Source organism: Anomaloglossus baeobatrachus, chromosome 3, assembly GCF_048569485.1.
Source record: "Anomaloglossus baeobatrachus isolate aAnoBae1 chromosome 3, aAnoBae1.hap1, whole genome shotgun sequence".
Classification (NCBI taxonomy): Eukaryota; Metazoa; Chordata; class Amphibia; order Anura; family Aromobatidae; genus Anomaloglossus; species Anomaloglossus baeobatrachus.
In genome coordinates, this window is record NC_134355.1 from 247,415,772 (window position 1) to 247,433,941 (window position 18,170).

Sequence of the window (18,170 nt, forward strand, 5' to 3'; positions counted from 1 at the left end):
TGAAATGTTGTGCTTCATTATAAAAATGTTAAATTAGCAAATGTTAACTGTTAAAGATACACAAACACACGCATATATGTACACACACACACACATTTTATATATTATATGTAATGATAATACAGTTTACAAGAAATCTGTCAGCAGCTATTAGTATATTCACCCCCATACCACTAAGATTATAGCTTTGCAAATCACACCTGCTCCTTGGTCTCTGATTTATTGAATATTCGGTTTTCTGCTACTTTGTCTCAGGCAGGATGATTATATTGATGGCAGGAAGCCTTTGGTTGAAGGAGGCTGGGCAGGACCAGAGCAGTAAGTTTGCATGTGGAGGACTAGGATATGCATAACACTGAGCAGACTATATAGAGTTTCAGCCGCATTGCAGCAGGTTATAGAGGGCGAGTATACACACACATTTTTTACTCTTTTTTGACATGCTATATGATGCCTACTGTAGTTTATACATGACGGATTCCCTTCAAGATTCTCACCTTTAGTTGATGCAAGGCTTCTGCAATCACTGGGTGGCTGGATGTCTGTTCAAGCTCTAGAGAAAGGATGCCCTCGACAGAGTGCTGAAACACCTTTCTGTTGCGAATCAAATGGGCTGACTGCATTACTACAAGGAGTAGATTGTCCATCTAATGGGCATAAATCAGAATTAAATGTTTATTTGGCTATGGTGCAAAAATTGGAAAAAATAAAGATGAAGTCAAAAGCAATTGGTCTGTGCTTTATGTCCAGAAATGATAGCGCCACATAGTCGGCATAATTGAGATTGAATACTTGTAGAAGTTCCAGACCTTTACCTGCATACTTCTCAGAGTATCAGCTGTTTCCACAGGAGGCACAATTTTCACTGTCTGTCCTTCCCAGGTACCCCAGACATCTGTGCCTTGCTGATCCACCTCAGAGTGCTTGGTCATCAGCAAGAAGGGCTCAAATGCCACATCTTCACAGTCTGTGGAACAGTCTACACCAGCTGCAGCATTCAGTAACTGCAAAATTACCGTTCTTCCAATCGAATGATTATCTGGCACGAACACATGCAGATTTTCAAGTGTAGGAACCAAGACCTAATAGGAGGTGGGAGTAAGAAAGTAAGAAAACATGGTCAGTCTTGCACCTTATTTTTTTTCCCCAGCATAAATGCTCCTCTCCATCAGTCTAGTCTGTCGTTGACACTGCCGGCAGTCAATCCACAGTAAAGTCAAAAGGTTCTGCTCAGTTAGTCCTCCATCCAATTTAAAACTTAGACGATCAATTCACAGTTTAGCATAATTTGTACTTAAGATTGTTACTAAAAGCAATAAAGTTCCCAGTCGCCATTAATAAATTGTATGCGCACTATTTAGCCTAAATACATTAAGTGTCAAATTCATAAAAGCTTTAACATCAGAATTCTGTGGTAAAAGCTTTGAAACTTTGAAAAGTTGCAATATTTTGTGACTTATGGTGTTTTCACACCAGTTTCTCCGAGCTCCAACATAACGGGGTGACACAGCACATCTAATTCATGACGAACCGTGGTATTCCATATCCTAGAAATCTCACTCCAGTACCTGACTAGAGTATGATTGCTGGCGTAATGGAAGGACGTGCACGCTACTCGTCATACTGCCTCAAATGTGTTACTGGATTGTAAAACTAAGATTTTAGTGTAAAACTCTATTATAATAAAGTAAATATACCAACATTAAGAGCCATTGTGATCAAGTGATTTTCCCTGATTTGGAAAATAAAGTAGATTATTGGGTACTATATCCTCTACCCATCAGAGCTGATTTTTTTATTTTGTAACTTTCGTTTTCTCCTCCCTTTCCTCTAAGGGCCATATCTATTTTTATTTTTCCATCGATACAGCTATATAAGGGTTTAATTTTTTTGAGGAATGAGTATTAGTTTTGAATGACACAGCTAATTTCACCATATAAATGTAGTGAAAAACTGGTCATTTGTCGTCTCCTATACCAGCTGGTCTATCACTTTGTGGCAAACAGAGGGGATGGTAATATTCCTCAATTAATAACTACATCATGAAATCATACATGTATATCAGAAAAGTACAGTAAAGTTCATGGAAATAAATGCAGTCAGTCCCTTCTTAAGCTAATTGTTTTTTTACCTTTGAATAATTCTTGTATTTCAGGTAAGTTAACAAGTCTCGCACAGAGTTGGAAAAAGTAAACTCTGCAGCAATCTCCAAATCCTGAAAAAGAAAAATTAATTTAGATAAAAGTAGCTTAAAAATGCAATGAAAAAATATAACATAAAATAATCATTTCATTTAAAACAGGAAGAGAACAACATTGGGCTTCACACATACTATATTTTATACCAGAGGTGTCTGGAGGTCTGAGGGTCACATGAAACACAGGATGGGCCCAAAACAAAATCGTAAACTGGTTTACAACATTGTAAGATTATTCTTGTGATCGCGCAATATCAAGCGGCAATAAACATATGTACGTTCTCCTGTTATTTGTTCGAATACAGCAGTGTGCGGCTTTCAAGTGCAAAAAATAAAGTTGCCACCAGACATTACATGTCCTTATGGTAACTTGACAAGGCAGTGATTATCAATAGAGACAAGAAATCCTGATCAGAAAAGATCGGAAAATGTTAAAACCGTACGATCTTTGCCCGGATCAGATATCCGAACATTTACCGCAAAAGTCGGCGATCTTGCCAAGGATCAGTAAATGTTCGAATTGCAAAAAACAACCTCTCCTTGCCCATGACAGTCATGACAAGTTAAGTATTGCCATGGCTTTGATTGGCAACTGTAAAAGAACAAAAAATAAAAACAAACAAACAATCAAAAGGGATAAAACAGTACATACTTAAGAGTCTCTCCACATCTGCAGCACTACTTCCGGGGCCAATAATTAGCAATGCTTCCCCCACCCACCAGTGTCTCCAATTGGCTGCAGTCAGACCTCGCCCCCAGACAGCGTCTGATTGGTTGGAATCACAAACTCTCTCTGCGGGTATATTGTGGTATAAAATAAATATTATTGCCACAGGGTCCCTCCACTTATTAAAAATAGAAGCCTGCAGCCGCCCAAAATTGTCACATCCATTAGATGCACTTCCAGCACTTTACCCAGCTCTTCCCAATTGCCCTGGTGCAGTGGTAATTGGGGTAATAAGGGGTTAATTGCAGCCCACAGCTTCCACTAAGCCCTGGATTAGTAATGGGGAAGGTCTATGAGACCCCTCACATTACTAAAAATCCTTTATTTGATTATGGTTCTGGGTGCATATTGCACCTGACAGGTTCCCTTTAATTAGAAGTCAGGTAAGCATTTTTAGTTGATATTTAAGTAGTTAAGTGCTGCATCTACAATTTATCCTTACACAGAGGCGTCTGCACATTCTCAGGGTCACTCTGGTCCCAGAGGTTAGCGATCCACCATTAAATAATGGCATCTAGCTGCAATATCCCAGGAATAGAACTTCAATCACAGACAGAAATAACTAGAATGAGTAACCTTCAAATTACAAATCAGTTCAATAAGCAGAGGTACTGTACCTTTCTTAACATTTTAGCAAAGCCAAGAGCTTTGGATGCTCTCTCTCGGGCTTCATGAAAGAGTTCTTTCAGGGCACGGCTGGTTTCAATAACTGATCTCCTGTGGATGACACAAAGACAGTTACCAGCATAGTCAAGCAGGAATCACAAGATGCATTGCTTAGTATAAGCATTAGGTCTCTTGCGTTCATAAAAAAAAAAAAAAGGCAACAACTTTGCTTAAGAAAACATAAAAAATAAGCTAATAAAAAAAGGAGTTTCATCAGGTTTTTACTCTCCCACCTGAGCAGAATGTAGAGGCAGAAACCCAGATTCCAACAATATATCACTGACTGGGTTTCCTGCTGACGTTTAGGCAAAAATCTGTTTTATTTTCTGCAGATTATCAGTTCTCTGAATGCTGAGCTCTGTAAAATGTGGCCACACCACCGATTGAAATTTGCATGCACGGTGCATTGGCAGAAAACTGCTAATTATAACTATACAAAGCTGATGAATATTGAGAACTACATGGTAGCCGGTTTGCTAGTTCTCTAGTGATAATCTCCTGCTGATAAATATATGATTTTATTGAAACTACAGCTAGCAGCCCAGTAAGTGACTCATTGCTAGTATCAGGGTGTATCATATCGGATGGCAAAAGGAGGGTTTTGGGAACTCACTGTCAAGTCCCCATCTTAGAGCCTTCATTGAGGGACACCAAAAACCATGGTGTTATGCTGCTGCCACTAGGAGGCTGATGATATGCAATAAAAATAAGTAAGCTCCTTCTCAGCAGGGTACACCCACCATCTGGCAAAAAGCTAATCAGCAAGTGAGAAAGCAGTAGGAGAAGCAACAGAAAAGCAAGAACAACATAGTTGAAGACGACAAAACTTTATACAAGGGCGAGTGCTATGTCCCCAATTGGCTCTAAGAAAGGGATTTACAGCAAATACCCAAATTCCTTTTTTCTCTTTCGCTTCATTGAGGGACACAGGACGCAATGGGATGTCCAAAAGCCAACCCAAGGATGGGATCAAAAGAGAAGGAAGAATCATCGGAACAGGTTGAGGTCGCCTGCAGAACCTTCTTACCTAAAGTGGAGTCTGCTGAGGCACAACAGGTGAGCATTCGGTAGAATTTGGGGAAGGTATGAACGAACGGCCAAGTAGCAGCCTTGCAAAGCTGCGACACAGAGGCCTTATTGCTCAACAGCCAATGAAGTCCCCACTGCAAGGGTGGAGTGGTCCTTGATCCCTCGTGGGGGCAGCTTATCCCTGACATGATATGCTTCCAGGATGGCAGATTGGATTCAGGGAGCAAGTATGGCTTTGGAAGGTGGGAGTCCTCTGCGATGACCTTCTGGAATCTCAAACAAGGAGTCGGGAATGTCTGAATGCTGTGACAAGATCCATCCTGTGAATGCATTGTTCCCGAGGATGAAAAGGGGGAAGGACAGAAGGATGGAAGGACAAATGTCCTCACTGAGAAGGAAGGAAGAGACTACCTTGGGAAGACAGGAGGTAACCAGGCGCAGAACCACCTAGCCTGATGGAAGACCAGGAATGGAGAGCAACAAGAAAGAGCAGCCATCCCTGAAAAAACACCTGATGGAGGAGATTGCTACCAGCAAGGAAACTTTTTAGGAGTGGAAGGAAAGGGCAAAGTTCTGAATAGGCTCAAAGGGGGAAACCAGAAGGATGATCAAAACCAGATTGAGATCCCAGGTGTCCAAGAGGCCGGTAAGGAGGAATGCAGTGGGCAACCCCTTGAATTAATGCCTTGATCTGAGAACGTAAGGCAAGACTCTTATGAAACAGGATGGAAAGAGTCAAAACCTTTCCCTTGAGGGAGCTGAGGGACAGACCAGACTAGAGGCCGACTGCAAAAAAAACAGGAGAAAAGGAAGGGAGAAAGATTTGAGGCATACTTGGCTAGACTCGCACCAAAGAAAAAAGGCCTTCCAAGATTGGTGATAAATCCAGGAAAAAGTGTTTTCTCGCCTTGATCATTGTCTGTATGGCCTGGTGTGAAAAACCTGCATCTCTTAAAGCTGTGGCTTCAAGAGCTATGCCATTAAATTGAGAGACATTCAATTCTGGTGGAAGAGGGGACCTTGGGACAGGAGGTCTGGATGATCCAGAAGCTTCAATAGGATGTCTGCGATCACAGGGGCAGAGGTGGAAGCAGATCTGGTAGGTTGAATTGAAACTAAAAGAGGACTAGTACTTTGGAGCCAATCGCTAGACGGTCACGATACCTTGAGAACAAATTTGGGGACCTTCATGCTCATTCTGGAGGTCGGGAGTACCCCACTTTTCCACAGGTTTGATTGAAGACTTCTGGATTCAGAGACCATTCGCGGCTTAGGAAATCAGAGGTCCAATTATCTTTGCCGGGAATGTGCGCCGCCGAGATCGCCGAAATGCTTAGTAATGACTGACATTTTTTGAGTTCCGTCCTGGTGATTGAGGTGTACCACGGTTGTAGCATTGTCGGAATGAATGCGTACCGGACAGCCCGACAGCCGATCCTGCCAGTGACCGAGAGAGATAAGAGGCTTTTAACGCCAAGATATTGATGGGGAGATTGGACCGTCTAGAGCCCCCAGGAGTCCTGAGTGAAAATCTTATGTGACTGAACAGCTAGTAGAAGGGGATGAGTGTGAATCTGCAAAAAAAGGAATGGCTTCCATGGCTGCAACCAACTTCCCAAGCATGTTCATGCAGCGTCAGAGATGGCAGGAAGCGAGGCATCTGAGAGAAAGAATCCCAGAGACCAAAGCGGAAACCAATTCTTTAGGAAGAAAGACTGATGCAAGCGGTGTCGAACAGCATGGCCAGAAAAACAAGAGACTGTGGACCGGCATTAGAGGCGAGCCCAGGTGAGACAGCGTGTTGAAAGAGATATGAAGGCTCTCGCAGCAGGCTTGATAGGACAGGGCCTTGATCAGGTGGTCATCCAGGTAAGGAATTTACCACAATCCCTCTTGGGCACAGATTGGCATGATGGCCGCCATCACCTTGGTGAAAACTCAGAGCAGAGGTCAGACCGAAGGGTAGGGCTGTAAACTGAAAATGACGATTTTGGACTGTGAAGCGATGAAATCTCTGGTGTGACACGCAGATTGGGATGTGAAGATAGGTGTCCTGAATGTCTATTGAGCAGAGGAACTCCTCAGGTTCCAAAATGACAAATCTTTGAGCGGAGCAACTCCATCCTGAAGTGTCAAAGACAAACTTGCTTGTTCAGGAGCTTAAGGTCCAAGATGGGATGCACAGAGCCATCCTTTTTTTGAACCACCAAAAGATTTGAATAGAAACGTGAGAAGCACTTCTGGAAGCAGACAGAGATAACTCCTGATTGAGAAAGGACCAGATGGCCTGGGAAAATCCGTGAGTCAGGGCGGGGTCCTTGGGATGATGGGATATGAATAATTGGTAATAAGGGAGAGAAGAGAACTATTTTGTAACCAGTGGAAAAGATCTCTCTGACCCAGGCACCGTCTATTACGGAAAGCCAAATATCCCAGAAAAGATGGGAAGACTTGCTTTGGCGACTGCGCAGCCACCAGGATGGGGCAGTCTGCTCCGTCATGCACACAGGCTTCAGAAGGAAGACAAAGATGGCAGAAAGAGGAGGCGCCGGCACCGGAGAACAAAGACGCCCATATGACTCAACTCCACCGCAGCAAACGTTTAGTTAAGTATTATAAAGTGATTTTTACATTCTACACAGCAGCCTGGGCTCTTATATACAGCATGTTAGAATGCTATATATAATAGCCCACTGGTGGTGGCCGCAGCTTATAGGCCCCAAATCTGCTGATAGGTTCCCTTTAAGTAATACAGCACTATATACATATGCTATAGAGCAAAAGCGTTAATTCCTGATATTCAGTCAAATATACATCATTCTGCATAACAAAACATCCTTTACCATGAATTTACTGTTTCTATAATACGCAACCCTCCACCATGCCAAACTTACCTTATTTCATCAGAGATGCTGCTGTCGTCAGTACTGGCCCAAAATTCATCACAGCTTTCCTGTAAACCAGTGTCCAGAAACTTGCCTGTAGACTTCAGCAGCATTCCTGCTATATCGCTAAAATCACAAGATAAGGGTTATAGGTCCTGCCGTTAGAGGACCTCATGGACATATTCCCGATTAATTCATTCTTCAGCGATGAAAACAGCTTGCGGAGCCAAACAGTATATTTTTATTGAAACACAACAGCAAGAACAAATGTGATTATTTTAGGCCAATTGACTATGCTTCGAAAACAATAAGGCTGGATTTTACTGAAGTCAAGGAATGCCTGTCATAGTATTTGGTCTAGTAAACCTTCACCCCAGCTAGATGATAAAGGTTTAGGCAGGCCTCGGCTTACGCCTTCACACTTCCTTGCCTATTAGTCATTCCAATGGGAGAGGGACGACCAGTTGCCTCTTATGCCAATCTCAAGAGCAGTTTATCCATTATTGCCTATCATCCTTCTCCCAGGAACACTCCTTCCTTTAATGCTTGTGTTTTCGTACCCTCTCTTTTCCTTGTAGACCTATATGGACCATTCCCCATCAAGTGCATGGGTAACACCAATTGGACCTTATTAACAGATTAATTGCAGATGACAGGTATCATTGCTTAAATGCCCCCATTATATAATGTGTATTGGGGGGCTCCTGACTGTCACTAGCATAGGATATTGGGCCTGGGAATTTCAATGGACAAGCCTTTTGTTAAGCATGGAAATAAACTGTTGCCAGAGTAGTTTGGCAGCAGCTCTCTCAAAGAATATAGGAATACTATATGGGAGTCAGAAGAGATACAGTTGTGCTCAAAAGATTACAAACCCTGGCAGATTATTTGCTTTTCTGTTTTGTTTTTTTTAAAGAATATGAATGATAACACAAAAACTTTTTTTCCACTCATGGTTAGTGGTTGGGTGAAGTCATTTATTGTCAAAATTACTATGTTTTCTCTTGTTATAATTTAAAAACAACCAAAAACATCCATATGACTCTGATCAAAAGTTCACATACCCCAGTAGTTAATACAGTATATTACCCCCTCTAACATCAATGACAGCTTAAAGTGTTTTGTGGTAGTTGTGGATGAGGCTCTTTATTTTCTCAGATGGTAAAGCTGCCCATTCTTCTTGGCAAAAAGCCTCCAGTTCCTGTAAATTCCTGGGCTTTCTTGCATGAACTGCACGCCTGCGTTCACCCCAGAGTGGCTCAGTGATCTTGAGGTCAGGAGACTGAGATGGCCACTCCAGAATTTTCACTTTGTTCTACTGTAGCCAATGACAGGTCGACTTGGCCTTGTGTTTTGGATCGTTGTCATGCTGGAACGGCCAAGTACATCCCATGTGCAGCTTCCGAGCTGATGAGTGCAAATTTGCTGATAACGTGCTGCATTCATCTTTCCTTCAACTTTGACCAAGTTTCCTGTGCCTTTGCAGCTCACACATCACATTATCAGCGATCCACCTCCATGCTTTACAGTAGGAATAGTGTTCCTTTCATCATAGACCTTGTTGACACTTCAAACGTACGTTTTATGGTTGTGGCCAAAAAGTTCGATTTTGGTCTTATTAGTCCAAATTACCTTGTTCCAGAAGTTTAGAGGCTTGTCTCTGTGCTGTTTGGCGTATTGCAGGTGTGAAACTTTGTAGCATTTGCGCAATAATGGCTTTTTTCTGGAGACTTGACCATGCAGCCAATTTTTCTTTAAGTGCTTCCTTATTGTGCATCTTGAAACAGCTAGTTTTCAGTGAGTTCTGTATTTCAGCTGATGTTATTTGTGGATTTTTCTTTGCATCCCAAACAATTTTCCTGGCAGTTGTGGCAGGAATTTTTGTTGGTCTACTTAATCATGGTTTGGTTTTTACAGAGCCCCTGATTTTCCATTTGTTAAATTACTGCTGACTGGCATTATCAATTCATTGGATATATTTTTCTATACCTTTCCTGTTTTATACAGTTCCTATCTTTTCCTGTAGATCCATTGACAATTCTTTTGCTTTCCCCATGATTCACAATCCAGAAACGTTAGTGGTTGAATGGAAGATGCAAAAAGTCTGTCTGCATCCCAGATACTCACTCCACTTTTATGTGCACACACTGATTACAAGCAAACAGGTCAGGTGAGGATGTTACCTTTTATTAGCCATTCAAACCCAAACATTCATTTGTGTCAACTTCTGTGCATGTTATCAGGCCAAAATCACCAGGGTATGTGATATTTTGATCAGGGTCATTTGGATGTTATTGGTTGTCATTATGATTTAAGAAGAGAAAACACAGTAGTTTGACAATAAATAGAAATAAAGACTTTGTGTTATCATTCATATTCTCTCTGAAAAAGGGAAAAGAAAGCAAAAAACTTTGAGCACAACTGTAGCTGTCGACGGAACAATTGTTTGCCTAACAGCTATCTAATGTGTATTGGGGCCTTTAAGCCATAGATATGAGAAAACCTGGGTGTTCATGTGTTTTGAAAGGGGAAAAGATAAAAATGTCCCCATACACATTAAACTAAAGTCGCCCAAAGCCGCTGACATTGGCAGATTATTGTGTATTGGGGCCTCCCAACTCTTCCGTAAAACATTAAGTCGGAGAAAAGAAGGATTTGGCCTGTTGAATTCCAAACAGCCGATCCTTTTCTTCGACAAGTGATTAGCTGCTGCCAGAGGAGACTCCAGAGAATACAGAAATGCCTGAAATTCAGGACCATTACCTGTGGGGTACTGAGGTCACACTAAGTTTTAATTAGTAGATAGGGGAGAGGGGACAACTTATGGTTCCCCGGGGTCAGGAAGCTGGCTACTTCTGGAAGTCCCATAAAAAATAAATATAACAAATCCAAAAATAGTAGGGGTTCTCAGCAGAAAGACGTTATATATTTTTATATTTCCAAATGATGGGGAATAACTTTAAAACCTGTCCCAAACATAAATCACAATGTCTTTCCTACCAGAAGAGTTTCCCAGCCTGAGCTTCTCCTCCCCGTATGTAAGGAGTAATTTCTTTGGTGAAATTCCATTCTTCCTCCAAAAGGTTCTTCAGGCTGTGCGATGCCTGAGGTAACTGCTGTAACATTTGGATCCAGCTCCGCATGTAGTCAAAGTACACCTAGCAGTGATAAAGGACATTATTGGACCCGTTTGTTTAGTTTAAGGCTAGAACATAATCTTATCTCTTAATGATAATATCGGCAGTGCATCGTAGGCATAACACGGATTGGAAGGGCATTCAGGTTACAAGAAGTTATCACCTTTGCACAGCTTTATATTATGGCTCTATATTTAATTTTGAGATCTCAAACTGCTCAATGCAAACTAAAAAGGGAAAGAGCCCTCGCCTTATAGCTGGACACATAAAATGTTCATTTTAACCCCTTAGCTATGGCTGCCGTATATGCATGGCAACAGTTTGTTGTCCATATAGCAGGGTTGGCTATATAGCCAGTACCAAAAGTAGCCGATGTATTCTGAACATGCTGCAAACGCATCAGTTTAACCTCTTAAACATCATATTCAGGAAGGTCACCGCTGTAAGAAGCCAATGGCTATCCATGGCTGTCAGAGGGCCTACCTTAGAATACTGTGCCTGCCATGGTACTATTCTTATGAAACCCAACCTTTGATCCTGACAAAAATGTATCATATTGTAAGTATTATATAGCAATAAGAGACTTAACTCATGTATTTCCACAGAAGAAAAAAAAGAGACCTTGGAAATGATGGCAGATTTGCTGGGTGTGCGCAGTAGTTCCACAGTATGTGCTGCATGAGGATTAGTATTCAACAGAAATACGCCTTAGCATCTTCAATTGAAATGACCAACGTCACGACTTTTTGTTTTGTTTCACAACTGGAAAGGTTTGTGGAATTTTTTTTTAATGCATACGAACCCTCTATTCCCATTGCATTAGCCTTGTACTTACCCGTATGAAGTATGTGAGCTCGCATAAAGGATTATATCAAATGTTTTTATCAGAGGTTTTCAAAATATATTGAAACACCTCCTGAATCCGATACTTAACAGGACCCATATTCTTGATTACTGAGCACACATGGATAACAATATCTGTCGTAGTAGCCTTATAATAACCAATAAGATTACAGATATTAGATTTTTCAGTGCAGACTTCAAAATTCCTTGCTATATGTTGAGTAATAAATGTATAGCTTATAGCTTTAATAGATGACTTACAGGACATTCCTAATATGCTAGAAGTTTATTTTCCTCAGTATTTGAGAAGGTGAGCGGCAGCTTATATTCCCCTGTAATGGGTCATTATGACAGAAACCATTACATAAACATGGCTATCCCGTCACAAACAGGAACCAGCACTAATTAAGGTAAACACATTTTATTTTATCATCCTAAGCATATTTCACAGTGTCATTTAGTTTGGAACAGTAAACGTGATGGATACCACATAAATGCAAAGTTTTCAAATCAAAAGGAGAAGAAATATCTGGATTTCCCACAACATAAAAGCCAAATCTCAGCTGCTGAGTATTACACGTTCATAGCTGGAGGTCACAAAGTCTGGCTTAGAAAATTACAATCTAGAACAAAATGCAGGTTATTTAAGGACATTACCCATCAAACATGTTGGAAAAAATACTTATGTGAGAGAATAAGGAAAAATATGGTACATGTTATGAGCAAGCTGTCACAGATTAAAGGGGTTGTCAAGATTAGGAGACAACTTATCCTACACCCCATTAGAGAATTCTGAGTTACTGCAGGGGGCCCACTTTCATTATCTGCAGTAATGAGTGCTTACTAGAGCTGGGCGGACTCGGATCTGGTCCGGAATCCAGTACCCATATAAGTCTATGGGAACCAGAATCCGGAGATTAAAAATTTTGGTAGAAGGGATAGGGTAAATAGGAGCGCACGCGGTGTACTCACTGAACCTCCGTTAAGCTGCTTCCTGGTCACACATTCACTTCTGGAGCCGACAATTAACCCTCATTGAATATTCACTGCTTTCCCTACCCACTAGAGCATGTAATTAGTTGCAGTTAGACTTGCCCCACCCTGAGTGGCAGCGTGTTAGCTGACTGTAACCAATCACAGGCGCCAGGACGGACAGTGGGTGGAGAAAGTAGTGCAAATGTCTGCGGGCGAGTATCGTGGTATAATAAAACAATCGGCGCAGGGTCCCCGTATTCTGATACCAGCACAGATAAAGCACACGGCTGTAGCCCCCTAGGTGTCGGGTTTTATCATGGCTATGTATCAAAATAAGGCCGGAATCACACACTTGCGCTAGTCTTGCAGCACATCACCCGCCACAGCCTGCTGCTCTCCAGACACAAGCGTTCGACTGCATACAACTACATACAGCCGACCCTCTGCCTATGTGTGGCAGTGCTGGGTGATGCGATGCGAGATCCGTGCAAGTACCTCGCAAGTGTGACTCTTGACTAAGAGGAACAGCATGAGTTTTTTTTTATTATTAAATAAATAATTTTAAAAAAATGACGTGCGGTCCCCCTAATTTTCATACCCAGCCAAGATAAAGCTGACATCTGGGGCTGTATGATCAGACTGAGGAGGCCTAGCCTAAAAATATTAGCCTCCAGCTGCCCGGAATGGTCACATCCATTAGATGGACAATCCTGGAGCTTTACCTCGGTCTTCCCGATTGCCCTGGTGAGGTGGAAATCAGGGTAAAAAGGAGTTAATGGCAACCCACAGAAGCCACTAAGTCCTGGATTAGTAATGGCAGCGTCTATGACACCCCATTACTAATCTACGTAAAAGTAAATAAACACAGGCACTGAAAAAAATCCTTTCTTTGGAATAAAATACAAAAACCACCCTCTTTCACCACTTCATTAACCCCAACAAACCCCTCCGGTTCCGACATAATCCACACGAGGTCCCATGATGATTCCAGTACTGCTACATCTCTGTCACAGCGAGCGGCCATAGAGCATGACTGCCCGCTATGCGCTCCAGAGAATGAATGAGCCACGATGTCTGATTTCAGTTAGACGCGGTCACAGAGGTTGGGGGCATGTCTGACTGCAACCAATCACAGAGGCTAGGTTGGCCAGTGGGTGGGGAAAGAAATGCTGAGTGCATATGGACGAGCAACGATGAGCGGAGGCCGCAGGAGCAGTGTACAGACCTGCGGGAGCAGTGTACAGCTACGACGGAGCCTCGGTAAGTATGAAGTGCTTGCTTCATTCTTTTTTTTTTTTTTTTTATTATTATTTTTTTTAACTTCTCCAGAGCCGGATCAAAACAGCCGGAATCCCGGGCCCGGCACCTGGGAAACTTAAAAACTGCGCAGATCCGGATTTGTACAGTCTGGGTCAGCAAAACTCTAGTGCTTACACACCAGCTTTATTTCAATGGCCACCATGTAATGCTTCATTCCTGTAGTGTTAGGCTGTGTGCACACGTTGCGTTTTTTACCGCGGAAACGCTGCGTTTAGAACCGCAGCGTTTCAGTGGTAAATTGCATGCGTTCAGCTTTCCCAGCAAAGTGTATGAGAAAGCCGAAAAACCAGTGCACACGCTGCGTTTCTAAACGCAGCGTTTTGGATGCCAAAAATCAGTGCGGAAAGAAAAGCAGCATGTCACTTCTTTTGTGCGTTGTGGCTGCGTTCTCTCCCCCATTGAAATCAATGATGCGGGTCAGAACGCAGCTACAACGCAGTGAGCTGCTTTTTTGTTGCGGTCCGCGGGCTTTGTCGGCATGCCAGAACGCAGGCATTTACCTGGAACTGAGGTCAAGAGGTTTCCTGTTGACCTCACTTCCTGGCAAAGTTCAGGAAAGCTCCCGGTGTCGCCAAAGTGCCCGCCCCGATCCCCTCCCGAAAATCCAACATGGCCGCGCGCACAGCAGCGCACCGGCCGCCCTGCTCCTCTGTTTCTGTCGCATGTGCAATAACACAGAAAACTGCTCCCCAGGCCCTGCCAGGTCACCCCCTATTCCCCCCGGTGTCCTCCGGTAACCCCCGTACCTGTCACAGCGCTGATCCCCCGCGGCCCCCTCCTTCACAGTGCGCACCGGTCAGATGTGCCGAGCAGCTGACAGCTTCCTGTGTTCAGTGTGAGCTGCGCTGGCTGCTGCTGCTCAGCACTGTGCAGCTGTGACCCGGGGAGAGTGGGTGCAGATTCTTTGCACCCACTCTCCTCAAATGGAGGGTCTGCACTACTAGAAAATGGGGGACACGTTCCCTGAGTGTGCCCCCCATATTCTAGAAGGTCCAGAGGCGACGTGGGACGTCCAAAATGGATACTGCGGACCCAATTTTTTTTCTTTTCAATAAATTGGTTAAAGAGGATATGTTTTTGGGGAGTGTTTTTTCAAATAAAATTTTTTTTGGTTGTCAATTTTTTTTGCTATTACTGTCAATTAGTTATGTCTGGTATCAAATAGACGCTGTGACATAACTAATTGCTGGGCTTGATGCCAGGTGACATCACACATCTGGTATCAACCCCATATATTACCCCGTTTGCCACCGCACCAGGGCGCGGGATGAGTTGGGGCGAAGCGCCAGGATTGGCGCATCTAATGGATGCGCCACTTCTGGGGCGGCTGTGGCCTGCTATTTTTAGGCTGGGAAGAGTCCAATAACCATGGCTCTTCCCATCCTGAGAATACCAGACCCCAGCTGTCAGCTTCACCTTGGCTGGTGATCTAATTTGGTGGGGACCAGACGGTTTTTTTTTTTTTTAATTATTTGTAAATAAAAAAAAAAAAAAAAGTTTGGGGAGCCCTCCAAATTGATCACCAGACAAGATGAAGCTGTCAGCTGTGGTTTGCAGGCTACAGCTGTCTGCTTTACCCTGACTGGCTATCAAAAATAGGGGGGACCCCACGTCATTTATTTTAATTATTTTTTTTTTGGGCTAAATACAAGGCTAGGCACCCTTTAGTGCCACATGAAAGGCACTAAAGGGCGCCAGCTTAGAATATGCAGGGGGGGTGGGACGTTATATAAATATTTGACATCCATTGACACATTTTAGGCTGTGTGCACACAATCAGGGTTTGCATCGTTATGGGCGCAGAGTGTTTTCCCTGCATCCATAGCGCTGCGTTGTGCAGTACAAGCACAGTGGAAGGAATTTTAGAAATCCCGTGCTTCTCTTCTCCGCAGCATAAACTGACCTGTGGTGCAGCTTCCCGAGCCTCAGCATGTCAATTTATGCTGCGGAGACAAGAGTATTCTCTGCAGGTAGCATAGAGCTCCACAGCAGCCTGAACCCAAATCGTGGGCATGGGCAGCTGCGTTCTCCCATGGACAACACTGTCAAAAACGCACCTGAAGAAAACGCATGGAAAACGCATGGAAAACGCATGAAAAACGCATCAAAAACGTTTTTGATGCATTTTTTCCAAAACGCATTGTTTACAATTCTCCCCTCTGCCAGAGGGTGCGTTTTTTTCCGCACTGAAGAAAACGCAACGTGTGCACATAGCCTATATGCTACAAGGAAAATAGACAATTACTGCCAGCATTGTCAACAGATTCAAGATGATCACTGCGATGTAGCTCACCTGGAAAGGGGATGTAGCTGACAAAGGTCAACACAAAAAAAAATTGTTGCACGTTAAAAAAAAACAAACCAAAAAACTGGTCTGCAAATAAGGCAATCAAATGGTTGTAAAGTTAAAAAAGGAGTGTTAAACTGCACCAGATTTTATATCATCCAGCAATAAGATTTCTGTACAGTGATTCTTTTAATAATAGCAGCCTTTCAAAGGTCTCAGTGTAAAGTATGGTGGCAGAGAGTAAGGGCGGCTTTGCACACTACGACATCGCAGGTGCGATGTCGGTGGGGTCAACTCGAAAGTGACGCACATCCGGCGTCACTTGCGATGTCGTAGTGTGTAAATCCTAGATGATACGATTAACGAGCGCAAAAGCGTCGTTATCGTATCATCGCTGCAGCCTCCGACATTTCCATAATGCCGGTGCAGCGACAGGTGCGATGTTGTTCCTCGCTCCTGCGGCAGCACACATCGCTGTGTATGAAGCTGCAGGAGCGAGGAACTTCACCTTACCTGCCGCCGGCTGCAATGAGAAGGACGGAGGTGGGCGGGATGTTTACATCCTGCTCATCTCCGCCCCTCCGCTTCAATTGGCCGCCTGCCGTGTGACGTCGCTGTGACGCCGCACGACCCGCCCCCTTAGGAAGGAGGCGGGTCGCCGGCCAGAGGGACGTCGCACGGCAGGTATGAGCGTGTGAAACTGCCGTAGCGATAATAATCGCTACGGCAGCTTGCACTAGATATTGCACGTGCGACGGGGGCGGGACTATCGCTGCAGCATCGGTAACACATTGTTACCGATGTCGCAGCGTGCAAAGCCCGCCTAAATGGTATGAGGCAGATTTTTAGGTTTGCTCTTGGCCTATTTCCCCTGCAGGGTAAAGCCGTGCACTCTGATGGTTTAGCTGCGTGGACCTGTGGAGCAGAGACTCCAGCACCATCATAAAAGTCCTGATCCTCTCCACTTTCAGCCATTCTGGACTTCTATACTGAAGGTTAATATTCATGCTTCAGCAAACAAAGGCATTTTAGACAATTGGACCATTCCAGCCTTATTGTGTCGGGGAAAGTTTGTTTTTCAGTATAAGGCTATGTGCGCACAGTGCGTTTTTCGCGGCGTTTTTTGCGCGTTTTTCGGGTGCGTTTTTGGCCTCAAAACTGCAGGACTTTGCTTCCCCAGCAAAGTCTATGAGTTTTCATTTTTGCTGTCCGCACACATCTGTTTTTTTTACCTGCGTTTTTGAGTTAAAAAAAAAAAATGGACATGTCAGTTCTTTCCTGCGTTTTTCTGCGTTTTCCCCCCATGCAATGCATTTGAAAAACGCAGCAAAACGCAAAGATCAAAAACGCAGCAAAACGCAGCCAAAAATGCACCAAATCGCGGCAAAAACGCATGCGTTTTTTATGCGTTTTTTCGATGCAGGTGCGTTTTTATGCGTTTTTAGCGGCCAAAAACACACAAAAACGCAGCGTCAAAAAGACGCAGTGTGCGAACCTAGCCTAACTGTTCTCATGTGCACACAAAATTAAGTCCCTAATGACAAGGTTTGAAGTGAGGGAACTGGAGAGCCAGATGGCTCTCATAGAGCTGTGACCTCACCTCCATCAAACACATTGAGCACCAATTACAACAGCTTTTGACTGGATTGGCACAAACTCCCACATACACACACATTCTTATTAAAAGGGGGTCCAAAAAATACAAAATATATGACAACTCATTTAGAAAAACTGAAATGTGAAAACATACCCCAAGGATTTATTCAGTTGTTGAAGGGAAAAAAAAAAAAAAAAAAGCTCACCATTAACATTTTATGCAGGTCTTCCTCGAAAGCATCAATATTACAGTCAGGCTTGTGAAAATCATCTATTACTTCTCGTAGCATGAACTGGTAGTATTGCTTCATAAGCAGCCCGCCTTTCAGGACCTCTTTGCATTCTCTTACTAACTGTGGGGAAAATACATTTCTGCATTATTCTCTGATGGAGCATACAGAACACGCATAATGCTGGCTTAACCACTACCAATACTGGACCCATTGCATTCAAACTGCTGGAAACAAAATTCTTGGCACTTAATATACGGCGATACCATCAAATGGAA

At 43.3% G+C, this 18,170-nt stretch overlaps 1 protein-coding gene across 2 annotated transcripts in view; it reads right to left on the bottom strand.

Moving 5' to 3' along the window:
* MAP3K4 (mitogen-activated protein kinase kinase kinase 4) overlaps positions 1 to 18,170 on the bottom strand; it is a 185,035-nt gene that overhangs the window by 63,159 nt on the left and 103,706 nt on the right. For both annotated transcript variants that reach the window (XM_075339782.1, XM_075339783.1), the window contains exons 5-11: positions 17,869 to 18,015; positions 10,505 to 10,662; positions 7,514 to 7,630; positions 3,542 to 3,641; positions 2,132 to 2,215; positions 816 to 1,082; positions 498 to 647 (exon numbers count right to left, since the gene is read on the bottom strand). In XM_075339782.1, coding sequence (XP_075195897.1) covers positions 498 to 647; positions 816 to 1,082; positions 2,132 to 2,215; positions 3,542 to 3,641; positions 7,514 to 7,630; positions 10,505 to 10,662; positions 17,869 to 18,015 — 1,023 coding nt within the window. The remainder of the gene's footprint in view (positions 1 to 497; positions 648 to 815; positions 1,083 to 2,131; positions 2,216 to 3,541; positions 3,642 to 7,513; positions 7,631 to 10,504; positions 10,663 to 17,868; positions 18,016 to 18,170) is intronic.